The 16,931-nt window shown below is 41.7% G+C and overlaps 1 protein-coding gene and 1 pseudogene across 1 annotated transcript; one reads left to right on the top strand and one right to left on the bottom strand.

The window, feature by feature from the left end:
* Positions 1-5,996: 5,996 nt before the first annotated feature.
* LOC121580792 lies at positions 5,997-12,694 on the bottom strand (annotated as a pseudogene).
* A 1,389-nt stretch (positions 12,695-14,083) lies between these two features.
* Positions 14,084-16,843, top strand: LOC121580791 (stress-associated endoplasmic reticulum protein 1). The gene is made up of 3 exons (XM_041895827.2): positions 14,084-14,327; positions 14,678-14,753; positions 15,491-16,843. The coding sequence occupies exons 1-3, from the start codon at positions 14,244-14,246 to the stop codon at positions 15,529-15,531; spliced, it is 201 nt and encodes a 66-aa protein (XP_041751761.1). The 5' UTR covers positions 14,084-14,243; the 3' UTR covers positions 15,532-16,843.
* The last annotated feature ends 88 nt before the right edge of the window (positions 16,844-16,931 follow it).

Raw genomic sequence — 16,931 nt, 5'->3', positions numbered from 1 at the left:
GGCTTCCGGATTAAGAGGGCACTGTGTCAAGAAGCGGTCTGGCTCGGTTGGGTTGTGTTTCGGAGGACGCACGAGTCTCGACCTTAGCCTCTCCCGTGTCCGTACGGGAGTTGCAGCGATGGGACAAGACTGGAACTACCAATTGGATACCACGAAAAAGGGGGTAAAATACAACAACAAAACTTTCCACAGGCCACAATCAACAGCCTGATCAACTCTATGTGAAGGAGATTTGTCGCACTGCATGAGGTAAATGGTGGTCACATCAGATACTGACTGGTTTTCTGATCCTGATTTTTCTTTAAGGTATCTGTGACCAACAGATGCATATCTGTATTCTCAGTCATGTGAAATCTATAGATTAAGTCCTAATGAATTTATTTCAATTGACTAATTTCCTTATATGAACTGTAACTCAGTAAAATCTTTGAAATTGTTGCATGTTGCATTTATATTTTTGTTCAGCTTTTGGTGTGAAGAAGAATGATGGAAAGGGGCATCTTTCCAGGCAACACACTTAGTTATTTGGTTTTGACTATTTAAATGTGTTAATTGCTTAACAGTACAGAAGCTTCAGTTGTGGAACACTATCTCTAACGGAATTCTCTCAATAAATGGATTCGTTAAGTGTGGCTTTCCACTCATTTCTAGGAATTTACTATAAAGCCAGGTGTACATTACAGGACTTTGGCCTGGATTTAGCTGTCCCAGACAACTTTTTGAGATCTGAGACAAAATCCCCATGTCGTTGCCTACTCGGGGCGTGCAGCCGTCACCAACTCTCGTTTAATGTGAGCGGGTCAAAGACGCAATCTGAAAAACTCTAGGTCCTTGTGATAGAGTACAACTACTGCTGCCTAGAACCCAGAGTTTTCCTGGTCAAGACACATAGTCAGGAAGAATCCAGGGACCCTAACTGAAAGTATTATTGCAAAGATTATTCCAACCATTTCAACTGTCAGTGATTAGCTAGGAAATCATTTTATTAGATGGAATTGGAACATTGCCAATGGTGTCCTTTAAAACATGAAATGGGTGCTAATGGTAGGCTACTCCACAAACAGGCCTGGCCAAGCACTGCATTAGCTTTTTAGATTAAAAATCATTCATTTCACACTTTATTGTAAAATTAGAATCATTTTATTTGATATAGTGATACACTGCATGATCAAAAGTATGGGGACACCTGCTCATCGAATATCTCATTCCAAAAGCATGGGCATTAATATGGAGTTGGTCCCCCCTTTTCTGCTATAACAGCCTCCACTCTTCTGGGAAGGATTTCCACTAGATGTCGGATCATTTCTACACTCTAAAAAGAAAAGGTTCCTGGAGAATCCTTTAGGGGTTCTTCAAATTGAAACTGTGGGGGAACCCCTATAAGTTCTTTGAAGAACCCTTTAAAAGGGTTCTTCAAAGAACCCCTTTTAATGGATCCTCAAATAACCTTTTGAATAACCTTTTGGGGTTAGTTTTTTAACTATCCCCCTCCCCTATTTTATTATTAATAATAATAATAATACGCATAGCAATAACACAATATTTTAGTTGTCAGTGTTTATTAGGATTTTAGCAGCAAAGCAGAATAAAATATAAAAAAATATGAGGTAAACTCCCAGCAGAGCCCCAAGTCCAATGGGTATATCCTCTGGCGTGTTGATGTTAATGTGTTGATATTCTCTGTATCCATCGCCAGAATGATTTTGCAGTGCATGGTGATCGAACAGGTTTCCTGTTATATTCATCAGAGGTGTAGGGAGGGTGAAGTCTGTAAATCCAAAAAAATTTTATTATACAGATGTTTAACAAGGCATGCGCATGACAGTATTCATACCTTGGGTTTTGTGGTAAATGTGAATGAAAGAAACGTTTCGATAATGGTTTTCATTCACATACCTTGTCCATAATGTAGAGGCCTATGGGATTTTCCTTGAAGAGGTAAGGGAGGAGGATGGTAAATGTGATCTGCATAACATACCAATACCAATTGACATACCTTTGTATGCCTCCTCCTCTGTATACCTACAGACACAGAAACAAAAGTTCAGTCATCTGCCACCCAATACAGCTAGCCTTCAACATATTCTTATAGCAGACATATTCTTACCTCTTTGTTGATTGAAATCCATTGAATTGTGTCCATTTTCTGTTTTACAAAGATTTGCACAAATATGAAAAGATAGATGGTATCATCATAAAACAATACCAATTTGCACAAATATGAAAAGATAGATGGTATCATCATAAAACAATATCAATTTCGATCATATAAGGGACAAACCTTACCTTGAGGAGATCTTTATATTTTTCAGTAAAGTGTCTGCACCTGCTGTCTTTTCATATTCAAATCCAAATGTTTCAGTTGGGCAGTTAGGTTCCTGCAAGAACCCCCACCAACTAAGGAGGTTCCTCAATGAACTCCACATCCTATGGGGTTCTTGGAAGAACCTTTTGGGGGTAATTTTCAGTGCCAAGAATCCTAAGGTTCTTCAACAAACTTTGAAGATCTTAGAAGAACCCTTGTTGAAGCCCTAATTTTTAGAATGTACAGGGACTTGCTTCCATTCAGACACAAGAGCATTAGTGATGTTGGGCGATTAGGCCTGGCTCGCAGTCTGCGTTCCAATTAATCCCAAAGGTGTTCGATGGGGTTGAGGTCAGGGCTCTGTGCAGGCCAGTCAAGTTCTTCTACACCGATCTCGACAAACCATTTCTGTATGGACCTCGCTTTATGCACGGGGGCATTGTCGTGCTGAAACAGGAAAGTGTCTTCCCCAAACTGTTGCCACAAAGTTGGGAGCACAGAATCGTCTAGAATGTCATTGTATACTGTAGCGTTAAGATTTCCCTTCACTGGAACTAAGAGGCCTAGCCCAAACCATGAAAAACAGCACCAGACCATTATTCCTCCTCCACCAAACTGTACAGTTGGCACTATGCAAGGGAGCAAGGTAGCGTTCTCCTGGCATCCGCAAAACCCAGATTCATCCGTCGCAGACTGCCAGATGGTGAAGCGTGATTCATACATTTACATTTTAGCAGATGCTCTTATCCAGAGCGACTTACAGTTAGTGAATACATATATATTTTTTTATACTGGCCCCCCGTGGGAATCGCTCTGGCGTTGCAAACGCCATGCTCTATCAACTGAGCTACATCCCTGCCGGCCATTCCCTCCCCTTCCCTGGACGACGCTGGGCAAATTGTGCGCCGCCCATGAGTCTCCCGGTCGCGGCCGGCTGCGACAGAGCCTGGATTCGAACCAGGATCTCTAGTGGCACAGTTAGCACTGCGATGCAGTGCCTTAGACCACTGCGCCACTCAGGAGTTCATCACTCCAGAGAACGTGTTTCCACTGCTCCAGAGTCCAATGGCGGAGAGTTTTACACTACTCCAGCCGACGCTTGGCATTGTGCACGGTGATCTTAGGCTTGTGTGCGGCTGTTCGGCCATGGAAACCCATTTCATTAAGCTCCCGACAAACAGTTATTGTGCTGAGGTTGCTTCCAGAGGCAGTTTGGAACTTGGTAGTGAGTGTTGCAACCGAGGACAGAGGTTGTTGCAACCGAGGACAGAGGATTTTTACACCCTACGCGCTTCAGCACTTAGCGGTTCAGTTGTGTGAGCTTGTGTGGCCTACCACTTCGCAGCTGAGCCGTTGTTGCTGCTAGATGTTTCCACTTCACAATATCAGCACTTACAGTTGACCGGGGCATCTCTAGCAGGGCATAAATTTGACAAACTGACTTGTTGGAAAGTTGCCATCCTATGACGGTGCCATGTTGAAAGTCACTGAGCTCTTCAGTAAGGCCATTATACTGCCAATGTTTGTATATGGAGATTGCATGGCTGTGTGCTCTATTTTATACAGCTGTCAGCAACGGGTGTGGCTAAAATAGCCGAATCCACTAATTTGAAGGGGTGTCCACATACTTTTATATATATAGTGTACGTTCAATATAATTTGTATCTATTGTAGTCATCCATAACTACTGAAGGGTGCAAATTTCTAATCAATACATTTCCAATACGTTTCAATATACTTTACATCTGCTAAGCCATTGTTTTCTGACTGCATTTACATAGGTCTTTACGATGAAAATGTGAACCTGTTTCTTACAAAAATGTATCCCCTCCTGGAATTCTCTATACACCTAACCTTTGAAAAACAGCTGGTGTGGGTTTCTCTTAATCCTCATACCAACAACCAAAATCAGTTAACCTTGTCCTAGCTAAAGCAGACCGAGCTCACACAACTCTTTCACCATAACAGACATTTTATTAGTCTTCTTAGCTCAACTTCCAGCTATGCAAAGAAATATACAAATTACAATAATAACAATGTTATTTTTAATGTTAATAAAATGCTCATGATCAGACGACGTGAGATGTTTTACGTGTAGTACACTAACAATGGTTAAACATAATGGCTCAAAAGAAAAACGTCATGACGATATGTGGCGTGTGAGTTAAGTTTGGGGAAGCTAATTTTCACCCTAGAAATGCACTTTTATAATAAAGCATTCCATGCATCATCGCATTTGCTCTTATGCAAAATAGACTACTATTTGTAATTGGATGAGTTGATTGGATAGTCATAATTTAGGACAATAATATAACTCAATCACCGTTCGCAAAAAAGACTTCAGTGCATGGCTGAGCGTGTATAGCGTACAGTAGGCCTAGGCCAGGCATGGGCAACTGGCGGCCCTCGGAATAGTAGAATACACAAGGAGCTATTTCTACATTTGGTTGTACATCAGCAGACTTTCTCTTGTTATGTCAGTCACTGATAGTCAGCCCATGTCAACTAAATTGTTTTTGATTGCTAAGTTAGTTTAGCAGCCAGCTATCTAGACTTCTTATGATGGTCAAATTACCGGCCGGGTGCCACCATTGATTTTGTTAGTCAGTCTCACTCATTTCATATTAAACTGCAAACATTTCTCTCCACCCTATGGCAAAAAAAATTGAATTGCAGGAAATTAGCTGTAAAACAGCTCATTTTCCTCAACGCCCCATGGCAAAATGAGTAGAATTTGCATTTAATTAGTTCAATTGCTAAATCTTCTCTCTGCCCCATGGAAGAATTGCTTTAAAACTGCAACATTTTCTCTATAACTCATGGCAAAATGGGTAGAATTGCAGGAAATTAACTCAAAACCTTTTTTTTTTTACTCCGCTGTCAAGATGCAATTCTACTACACTTTATGTGAATGGAGACATTAGCAGAATCTGTTTTTAATACAACTAATTAACAAACAAGTTAGCCTACTCTGCTGACACTGACCAACAAACCAATAAAAACAACGTTGTCCATATAATAGGCCTACGAGAAGGAGAGACACAAGGATAAAAACGGTCCAAAAACAAACTTACCCAAGAATGATAAAGAGTGAATATGCACAGTGCACACGCTCTCCGCTGGCGCCAATAAGATAGCCTATACTGTTGTTCGCTCAATGAAGTTGAGAATTTTCATAGTAAAAGTCATTTCTCTTTTCGTTTTCTCTTTACAGAAATAACCATTTGCTTTCCAAACTATGTTTCCCGGGATTGTATTTTGAAATATTGCGATATGCCTGGCTGGGCCTTTGCTTTTCAACGACAGTCGCAACTAAACAATTCATGAATTTGGCATTTGCCGAGCGCTGCCTTTCCTTCCGACTGTAAGCAATGCTTATGACCCGCTGTGGCCAAATCATGCTTTATGCTTTAGTAGCCCATTTTAAATTAATGTTTTATTTCTGTATAGACAGGGGTAGGGTAATTAGGCTATATCATTTTGGCAATTTAATTCAATTTACTTTAGGGAAAGCTTGGCTTCCCTAGCCTTATGGACACGCCGCCTATGGTCATGCCTAGCTCACATGGATCGATTATGTGTGGCTAATTCAAGACCTGTGATCTGGAAGGGGGGAGAAAATAATCTATATTAATCTAATATCTGACCATCCACATCAATATTATTGCGCTTAAATTGATCCTTGTGAGCATAAGAGACAAAACTGAATGTTTATTGCAACAAGATTAATGATCTGCAGTAGTAATAGTACAACAAAATGGCCGTCGCGGTTGCCGTGGATCCCAGTCCAGCATCAGGGGCGGGGCGTCTAATGGGCGTGTTGAGGAGCGATGGGGACATCCAGTCTGAGCTAGCAGTCTTCCTGCTTTCAGCGCAGACCTTCATTAACATCACCTCACAGTCCATTGAGAAACCCACCTCAAACCTGCAGAGGAAAAAAAGAGACCGAAAAGTGAGTACATCAAGCGCATCCAAAACCTCCTAAAATGAAAGTCCTTGAAGTTCTGTCAAATAAATGACACCCAAACTTTTGATGCAAGGTTGAGTAGTTCTAAATTGACAACTATGGTCATGTGAATACAACATGAAAGTGCACAAACCCCATACCACACAGTAAATTAGTCTGAGGTAGTGTGTGTGTGAGAGATGGTGGTTCTTTCCACTGTGCAGACTGAGGTGGATAGAAGATGTGGCGAGGAGGGTTCCGTACGTGGAGGGGTCTTTGGCTCCATCCGAGGGGGAGCAGAGGCAGGGTTAGGAGCGGTGGTGGGGGAGTGTGTCCATGGGTACGTTCATCTTCATCTCGTTCTCCAGAATCTGGACCAGCTGCTGCATGGAGGGCAGGTGACCCGACTCCAGCTTGGACCACACTGGCACATCTGCCCAGGTAGGTACAAACAAATCAACTCTCCGCACTCTTTTCTGTGTGATGTTTTACAATGATGCACATCGTCGTCTATGCAGGGACCGTAAAGGATTTGTGCATACTCATGCAAACATGTAATGTGGCAAAGTGAGCCTTACCGTTTAATGTGATTTCAAAAGCTCCTGTTGACATACACTGGTTTTCAATCATGTTGCTGAAGAAGAACACCATCATGCAGGCATAAATCTGAAAGAGACACAGAAGTAGAAATTCAATATCATCACCAATCGATTATGAGTGTTTTGCCATGGATTCCATGCTCTCTGGGGCATGTCTAACATATCACATAGATAAATTATGTCTACACATCAGGATTTGAGATTAATGGGGCAAGGTTTGCTGGTTGTCAATTCAATACTTTGAGTTAGAAAGTCGGTATATAACATGTAAGCGTTAAGTGTAGATAACAATCTCAAATTGTTCCATAGCCCTACGTCTGTGTACCCAGCTCAAGGATAAAACGCCAACATGTTATAGCAATAGGCGGACGAACACACAAGAGTAATGTAGTGCCCCTGTGTTACTGCTTACATAACCCAGGCACATTCTTATTGGCCCACAGTGTTTAGCATATACAGTGAGCTCCAAAAGTATTGGGACAGTGACACATTTGTTGTTGTTTTGGCTCTGTACTCCAGCACTTTGGATTTGAAATCATACAATGACAATGCGGTTAAAGTGCAGACTGTCAGCTTTAATTTGAGGGTATTTTCATCCATATCGGGTGAACCATATCGGGTGAACAATTTAGGGGACAAAAAGTATTGAGAAAAATTAACTTATGTGTATTAAAGTAGTCAAAAGTTTAGTATTTTGGTCCCATATTCCTAGCACGCAATGATTACATCAAGATTGTGATTCTACAAACTTGTTGGATGCATTTGCTGTTTGTTTTGGTTGTTTCAGATTATTTTGTGCCCAATAGAAATGAATGGAAAATAATGTATTGTGTCATTTTGGAGTCACTTTTATTGTAAATAAGAATAGAAAATGTTTCTAAACACTTCTACATTAATGTGGATGCTACCATGATTACAGATAATCCTGAATGAATCGTGAACAATGATGAGTGAGAAAGTTAGTCCTAAATATCATACCCCCCCAAAAAATGCTAAGCTCCCCTTTTATTGTAATGGTGAGAGATTAGCATGTCTTGGGGGTATGACATTTGTGTGTGTGTAACTTTCTCGCTCTACTTTTGGAGCTCACTGTATATATGGAGGGGATTTTAATACTGCGTGCCCTCTACTTCAGCACCATTGACTCATGTTACCTTGGAGATCCAGGTTCATAGCCAGGGAAAACGACAAAAACAAACACTGCATCATTTTCTCACTCTCCCAAATGAGGCGTTAATGAACTCCCATGGGTAAGGTATGAGTGAGAGAGAGTGTGTCTCTCGGTAGTGACTATTCTTGTCCATGACTACTCTTACATGTTCAATGCATCTCTTAAGGACTGAGTTAAATAAACACAAATCAACATGGCTCTACTTAAACTGCAGAGTATTGTTATACAATAACATATGGTATGCCTGTGATGCTAACACCAAGTTTCATGTAGCATTTTTAACCTAAGAGAGTCTCACCTTATTCTCCTGTCCCCAGATCCAGATGCCTGGGGCTTGCATACCGCAGAGGGCAAAGGGGTCCTTGCCGATGACGATCAGTCCGATCAGTGCCAGCTTGAACATGGACAGGAAGGAAGCAACGTGTCTGAGGACAGCAAACAAGATGTCAACTTCCAAAGAGAGGGTAGAACATACAGTACGCACAACCAATGGCTTTGTACAAGTGGCAGATATCAAGGTGTAAATCGTCAACAAAGAAAATGGATTTTGCACCCGGCGGCCCAGAACAGATCAGGAACCTGAGGGTCAATTTGTTGTTAACAACCACATATGGGAGAATACATTGCAATACGCTTCCAATTTAAGTGTCAAGTGCTTCCATGGTGGCACACAGTGTTAACCAATTCTTTATATATACAGTAGTAGTCTGATAGGGAGCGCAGTGTTGAAGCCACTGTGCCTCCATCTTGGCACTCCTATAGAAATTAATTTATTAATGTATACATTATTTTTTGCAATATTTATTCTATTACAGACACCTTAATGCATAATTGTAATTATATTATGTGAGCTAAAAATAAAAGGTAAAAACAAACATTTTCCTTAAAGTAGAATTTTTTTAGATTACTAATGTAACTGTCCCCACTACAACACAAATATTTAAATACATGTAATTTTGTCCTTGAAACATTTAATTGAAATACTGTAGAATTCCATTTATTCCTATGGAGGACTGCTCCTACTGGGGAGGGCCAATATGTCCGACCGGTGGCTTCAAAGCCTCTCAATGGCCAATACATAGCTGAGTGTAACTTACCGGTAGAGGGGTAGAGGAAGGTAGTTCTCTCCCTCAATGCGGATGTCTGGGTACCGCTGGTACAAGGCCTGCATGTACTCCTCAAACACCCTCTTGTACCCTCAGGAGATGCTGGGTGAGAGTTGGAGAGAGAGTCAAACAGGTCCAGAGTCAGGGGAACAGACAGTGATGCACACTCAGAAAAGCACACAGTCCTCAGAGGCTAGATACACTTGGCCACAGCCAAACTTTTTAATAAAAAAGTGGTCAGATGACACAGATGCTAAGCTACAGGACTGTTTTGCTAGCACAGACTGGAACATGTTCCGGGATTCTTCAGACAGCATTGAGGAGTACACCACATCAGTCACTGGCTTCATCAATAAGTGCATCGATGATGTCGTCCCCACAGTGACCGTACGTACATACCCCAACCAGAAGCCATGGATTACAGGAAACATCCGCACTGAGCTAAAGGGTAGAGCTGCCGCTTTCAAGGAACGGGACTCTAACCTGGACGCTTATAAGAAATCCCGCTATGCCCTCCGACGAACCATCAAACAGGCAAAGAGTCAATACAGGACTAAGATTGAATCGTACTACACTGGCTCTGACGCTCGTCGGATGTGGCAGGGCTTGAAAACTATTACAGACTACAAAGGGAAGCACAGCCGTGAGCTGCCCAGTGACACAAGCCTACCAGACGAGGCTAAACCACTTCTATGCTCGCTTCGAGGCAAGCAACACTGAAGCATGCATGAGAGCACCAGCTGTTCCGGATGACTATGTGATCACGCTCTCCGTAGCCGATGTGAGTAAGACTTTTAAGCAGGTCAACATTCACAAGGCCGCAGGGCCAGACGGATTACCAGGACGTGTACTCCGAGCATGTGCTGACCAACTGGCAAGTGTCTTCACTGACATTTTCAACATGTCCCTGACTGAGTCTGTAATACCAACATGTTTCAAGCAGACCACCATAGTCCCCGTGCCCAAGGACTCTAAGATAACCTGCCTAAATGACTACCGACCCGTAGCACTGACGTCTGTAGCCATGAAGTGCTTTGAAAGGCTGGTCATGGCTCACATCAACACCATTATCCCAGAAACACTAGACCCACTCCAATTTGCATACCGCCCCCAACAGATCCACAGATGATGCAATCTCTATTGCACTCCACACTGCCCTTTCCCACCTGGACAAGAGGAACACCTACGTGAGAATGCTATTCATTGACTACAGCTCAGCATTCAACACCATAGTGCCCTCTAAGCTCATCACTAAGATAAGGATCCTGGGACTAAACACCTCCCTCTGCAACTGGATCCTGGACTTCCTGACGGGCCGCCCCCAGGTGGTAAGGGTAGGTAACAACACATCTGCCACACTGATCCTCAACACGGGGGCCCCTCAGGGGTGCGTGCTCAGTCCCCTCCTGTACTCTCTGTTCACCCATGACTGCATGGCCAGGCACGACTCCAACACCATCATTAAGTTTGCCGACGACACAACAGTGGTAGGCCTGATCACCGACAACGATGAGACAGCCTATAGGGAGGAGGACAGAGACCTGGCCGTGTGGTGCCAGGACAACAACCTCTCCCTCAACGTGACCAAGACAAAGGAGATGATTGTGGACTACAGGAAAAAAAAGAGGACTGAGCACGCCCCCATTCTCATCGACGGGGCTGTAGTGGAACAGGTTGAGAGCTTCAAGTTCCTTGGTGTCCACATCACCAACGAACTATCATGGTCCAAACACACCAAGACAGTCGTGAAGAGGGCACGACAAAGCCTATTCCCCCTCAGGAGACTGAAAAGATTTGGCATGGGTCCTCAGATCCTCAAAAAATTCTACAGCTGCACCATCGAGAGCATCCTGACTGGTTGCATCACCGCCTGGTATGGCAACTGATTGGCCTCCGACCGCAAGGCACTACAGAGGGTAGTGCGTGCGACCCAGTACATCACTGGGGCCAAGCTTCCTGCCATCCAGGACCTCTATACCAGGCGGTGTCAGAGGAAGGCCCTCAAAATTGTCAAAGACTCCAGCCACCCTAGTCATAGACTGTTCTCTCTGCTACCGCACGGCAAGCGGTACCGGAGTGCCAAGTCTAGGTCCAAAAGACTTCTCAACAGCTTCTACCCCCAAGCCATAAGACTCCTGAACAGCTAATCATGGCTACCCAGACTATTTGCACTGCCCCCCCACCCCATCATTTTTAAGCTGCTGCTACTCTGTTAATTATTTATGCATAGTCACTTTAACTCTACCCACATGTACATATTACCTCAACTAGCCGGTGCCCCCGCACATTGACTCTGCAACGGTACCCCCCTGTATATATAGCCTCCCTACTGTTATTTTACTTCTGCTCTTTTTTTTCTCAACACTTTTTTTGTTGTTGTTTTATTTTTTTTGTAAAAAATAAATGCACTGTTGGTTAAGGACTGTAAGTAAGCATTTCACTGTGATGTCTGCACCTGTTGTATTCGGCGCATGTGACCAATACAATTTGATTTGATTTATAAACAGACAACCCTACACACTAGAGTCCAAAGTCATCATTGATTGGTTGTTGCAATTTCCATGCGTAATACTGGTATGTTGCCAGTAAATGCATGAGTGGTGACATTTCATTGTATGGCACACTGTTAATCTACTGCACACATCCATCATTAAACTACTGAATATAGCCATTTCACATTCCAAACACAAATCTCCCTTGAACAGAGTTAATACCATGCTCTTGATATGGTAGAAATTAATCCAACCGTTATTGCCCACATGGGGACGCAAATCACAGGATTAACTATTACAGTGGAAGTAGAGTAGCTAACTATATGTTTTTTCAAACTCATCTACAGATGATTAATTAACAACAGACAAAACACGGTCGTCATTTAGTTACATAAACTTGTGGATGTTGTTAGTTAACCAAAACATACTGTGCTGATTAAGGTTATTTGACTGCACCCATCCAACTTCCTGAGCAGAATTAGCTCGCTAGCTACCTAATAGGATTTAACTAGTTAGCTTTGCACTGCCGTAGCTAGGTTCGTTAGCTCGTTACCCCCAACTAAATAATTAATTCAGGAAAGGTGGGTTAGATATTGTTTTGAACAAAAATATGATATGGGACGCTACACCCGTTTGACAGTCAATTTGATTACATGGAAATTATAACGATTCTGGTTCCGAGACAGGAAATGTAATTTCGGTTTAGACATACACGGGCAAGTAGCTAATGCTAACTGAACAACAGAGGTCTACTCAAAATGTATTGTCCTCCCTTACCAGATTTGGAATTTAAGAAGTGGCCCTGTTGCAAATTGCATCTTCATCTTCTTAATGCCGCTGTTATCAGCCGACGCAGCACAGTACAGGGAGAGAACTCCTAGAAATATGAGCGAAAAGGGAAGCCACCTTTCCGCCATTCTGCTACGATTTCTTCACTACTGCATCAGTCCCGTCCCCCACTCTGCTCTGTGAAACTATTGTTGCGTTCACGTACTACTGGGAACTAGAAAATCCGTAAATGTCCGACTTGCTAACTGATTGAACTAGTTAGCAAGTCGGACATTTCAGAGTTTCCTAGTTCCGACTAGTATGTGAACACGGCATATTGCCCAAGAAGTGGAGTCAGTGAAACGTCACACTACAGTGAAAAAATAAGTACATGTATCATAAATTCTGTGATTTTTCTGAGTATGAATATACATTGCAGTTTTGTTCAATATAACTAGGTTTACCCAATCACATTTAAAGCCACTTACAAAAAAAACGTTTACTAGCCTATCTCGTTGCTCAACCAGAGAAAGTCTATGATTTCACGCCTTCTTTAAAAAATCTAAGAAGAAAGAGACACATGCCTTTCTATGTAATCAGAATGTAATTTATTTCCCCATGTATCTAAAAAAAAAAGGTTTAGTCCATCCCATGTTGGTTGAAATTACTTTATTCCACAAGTGAAGTATGGCATACGCACAGATAGAGCAATGAGACAGATATTTCACCGGATGTATAAATGAGAAGCATCCGCTTGGCGTTTCCACTCACTACCACATATGGTAGTGAGAGGAAGCCCAGTGGCCGGCTGTGTGAGAAGATGAAACGAGATGGATTTTGGCCGATATTCTGCTAATTTTCTCATCGGTGAAACATTTGATCTCAATACAGTTTTCTGTTCCCTTTGCAAAAGTTTCAAAATATTGCGTTGTTTAGGAGTGCAAAGGCGAATTGAGTTATTGCACACGCGCACTCAGAGTAGGCGTTCCCTAACGGAAATATGCAAATATATGTTAGAACGCGCCAATGGGATCTCGCTAGCTCGTGCGTGCCTCTGCCGACCTCCTTGCTTGTTCTGCCCACTATGACTAATTTGTTCCCAATTTAAATTACAGGCTGTGGTCTATCTTGGTTTAGTTATAAAACTCTTTGGCATAGGTAAATACAGACACGTCATCATTTAAGACCGCTTCACAAGAGCGAACGCTTAAAAATTGATGCGCAACCAGCGTTCAATGAGTAGGTGACCGTTTACCTGTAAAGTCAATTATAAAATTGAATTATCTCACTGCACACAACCAACCAAGTGCAGTGCTTTGCCTGTCATCTAACTGTGGATTGGATATATTAGTACATTCTGATCATTGTTTGTTTGGGGACCATTAGCCTACCTTACATTTTCCCCTATACAAGAATGAAGACACTACTGAAATGAATCGGAAATTAACAAGGCACTGTCAATGCAGCCATCCAAGTCAAGTGCATTAGGTTTGCATTTACTACATATATCAAAGTCGAAAGAGTTGAAGTACTAGAATTGTGAAACTACACTAGGAAATGCAATAATATGGTAAGCGCTAGTGTGTATTGATCAAAGTGGGAAGAACTATATCGCCACACAGTGGGCGGCGGAAAGATATAGCAAATATACGTTGCAAGTTCGAAATGCGGTCTTCCTGTGTGGGCGGGCTTAAGACTTTGTATACGTAGACATTTGCCCTGCTTTTATTCTCCCTTTTGAAAAAAATTGTACTGTAGAGTAGACGAGTGCCAACTGCACACCAGTGAGCCAGATTATCCATATTACTAAAATTCCACATTTTTGTAAAATAATTCATAACCTGCTTATTTGGAAGATGGTCGCCAAACAGAGGATTCGTATGGCCAACGAAAAACACAGCAAGAATATCACGCAAAGAGGCAACGTAGCCAAATCTACGGTAACATTTGAACCATTTTATTTTGGTTTGCAAACGGGTTAAGGAATACGTTACTTAAAATGAGTAACAAGCGAATGATTAATTGTCTGATTGTTTGCAATTATTTTGTATTTTTTTTGGCCAACATTTACTTATGCTGTGTCCATAGCATATGCCAAGTTGCCCAGCTCAAGCTTTCAATCTTTGGTCAGCTGTTGCTATTAGTATCCATGAAATGTAACATCATACAAAGTTGTTTACATTCTATTTAAACAGCTGGATGTTTCTGATTACATTTTTGAGACGTATACATGTTTGACCGTTGACATGTTAGTACAGTAGCATGACGTGTACTGTATTTGGATTCACAGAGAAACCCTCAGGATGATAAGGTGTCTGTGGGACCCTGGCTGTTGGCCCTCTTCATCTTTGTTGTGTGTGGATCAGGTGAGTTCTGTTGACTATTTTACTAATTTCCCAGTGAAAATGGATCCCTACTTTATCCATGCTCTAGCAACTGAGCTACAAAGGACCACTATATCTCCTGACAGCCATTGGGTTGTCAGCCTTTGTACACGTATCTTTTTGTCAATGTTTGCTTTTTAACAGGCAATATCAACGCGCTTGTTGCCCACCTCAGCTAATATTGGGGAAGGACAAGTTTTGATAAGTGTTCTAAGAACTCCGCCAGCTAACTGTTGGAGTCTGTTTTCGTATTTTATCCTGGGTCAGATAATCTGTTTTCGTATTTTATCCTGGGTCAGATAATATGTTTGTACTGTTTCTGTTATGTCTGGTTTGACATTTTGGCTTACTCCCTTGTCCTCCCCTCCCGTTGTTTGTCCCAGTCCAGGCTTTTAGTAGTCAGTGAGTTTGGCAACACTTTCAGAGATTCCAGCAGAACATAATAGAGCAATTACATTAGTTCCTTGGAAACATAAATTAATAGCTTGCAGGAAAGGAGGGATATAGTCACACTAGCGAGTTAAAATAAAGGACAGTACATTCTGGTCAGGTCCCAACAGTGTTCCGCGCTTCAATGACGACCACTGTCGTCAGTGAATAAAAACCTTCACTTTGGGTCAGGGTCTTCTAGTGTCATTTGAGGGACTCAGCTAGATTAATTGTCAATGAACTCCAGTGTAGATTTGTTTTCTTAACATTTGAATTCTCGCTCTCCACAGCTATCTTCCAGATCATTCAGAGCATTCGGATGGGCATGTAGGATGACATGTCCCCCCCGTCCATTCCACTCAGTATCCGCCCAACCAAGTACCACCTCTCTCAGCTCGATGACGTCCCATTATCCTTCACTCAACATTCTCAGTCTTCTTAAGTTGCACACAGCTAGGCCAAGGACGATGAGCCACTGTCTTGCACTTTTAGTGACTTTCTGTTCTTAATTTGTTTTCTATGTTATTTGTCTTTCTGGTTACTTTTGGCAAGCTCTGTCAAGTCATTCCTACCTTGTGCCTTAAATGATAGAGGTTTACATTTTTCAGCACACAAAAAAAGCCATTCAAGCTGCATTCCAATAGTGGGGTTTCTGAAATAATAAGGTGATGTGTTCTGTCAATCTCAGGCAAGTTGGCCATTTTGTGGAATTGTGAGCTCTGTTTTCAGTGGTCCTTTCTGGAAGTCTTATTTGCCACCACTTTGTTGTAATTTCAGTGTAATATGAACTACAATTTTTTTCTTTAATTTAGTGTATTGAAAGAAATGTTCTGTTTGCTTTGAACATGTTTTTTCTGTTTGGTAGTATGACCAAATGCCTTGGTCAGACTGGAAAGAAATTCAGCAACACAAATCTTAGCACAAGATTTGAAGCTGGATATAATACTCATGCCAAAAGAACAACTCAATGGTAGAAACCAGAGCCATGTATTTAGAAATTTGGGACATTGAAGTTTTGGCATTATGATGCATTTACATGACACTGTATAATCAAATAATTCCATATAGCAGCCATGTTAGCTCCCCATGGGCAATATTGACCAATAGCAGTTCATGGAATTTTCTAAATTTTAAACAATGCTATGTAACTGAATGTCTAGAATTATAATAAAAATACTTGTCATATAAATGGAATGCTCAAAGTCGCTGTTCAAGAAGTTGGCTGAACTCTATATGGTTTTGGTAGAAATTAGTGGTACGTAATGATAAGCCGTCTTATTTTTTTGCATCTTAATTTTGCGGTCTAGTCCTCATCTACTTTTAAATATTTTGTATCTATTGATTGGCCCTGCCTATTCTTGAGGCTTTGGGATTGTCAACTGGTCCACGGAGTTGAATATGGATCAGCAAAAGTAAGATGAGGTCATCTTCAAGCTTGGATAGTTGATCTGACATTGTCCTGTCCTCATGTTTACGGAAACGGTTCAAGGCTCACGGGATAAGCTTACGTGATAAAATATAATTATCTTCACTAGAAGTAAAAAATTAAGGGCTGGATGTAAATGACAACCTGGTTATTTTACTGTGCATAAAGTATGCTGGCAATGTAAGAGCGAAAATAATAAATGATAATTGGTACATTATTTTGTGTGCTTTTCTTATGTAAGATACCAATCATCACCCAGAATAAATACTAACATATTTGCATGTATGTACACACACACATCAGTG

The sequence above is a fragment of the Coregonus clupeaformis genome, unplaced genomic scaffold (genome assembly GCF_020615455.1).
Source record: "Coregonus clupeaformis isolate EN_2021a unplaced genomic scaffold, ASM2061545v1 scaf1977, whole genome shotgun sequence".
In the NCBI taxonomy this organism is placed as follows: Eukaryota; Metazoa; Chordata; class Actinopteri; order Salmoniformes; family Salmonidae; genus Coregonus; species Coregonus clupeaformis.
Note: the sequence above shows the minus strand (reverse complement) of the source record. Positions and strands in the feature narration are given on the sequence as shown.

Excerpts from the sequence above, each read along its gene's own strand:
- LOC121580791 (XM_041895827.2), top strand. The coding sequence starts at position 14,244 with ATGGTCGCCAAACAGAGGATTCGTATGGCCAACGAAAAACACAGCAAG. Across the intron at positions 14,328-14,677 it reads GCAACGTAGCCAAATCTACG|AGAAACCCTCAGGATGATAA; the intron begins GTAACATTTGAA and ends TTGGATTCACAG. Across the intron at positions 14,754-15,490 it reads CTTTGTTGTGTGTGGATCAG|CTATCTTCCAGATCATTCAG; the intron begins GTGAGTTCTGTT and ends CGCTCTCCACAG.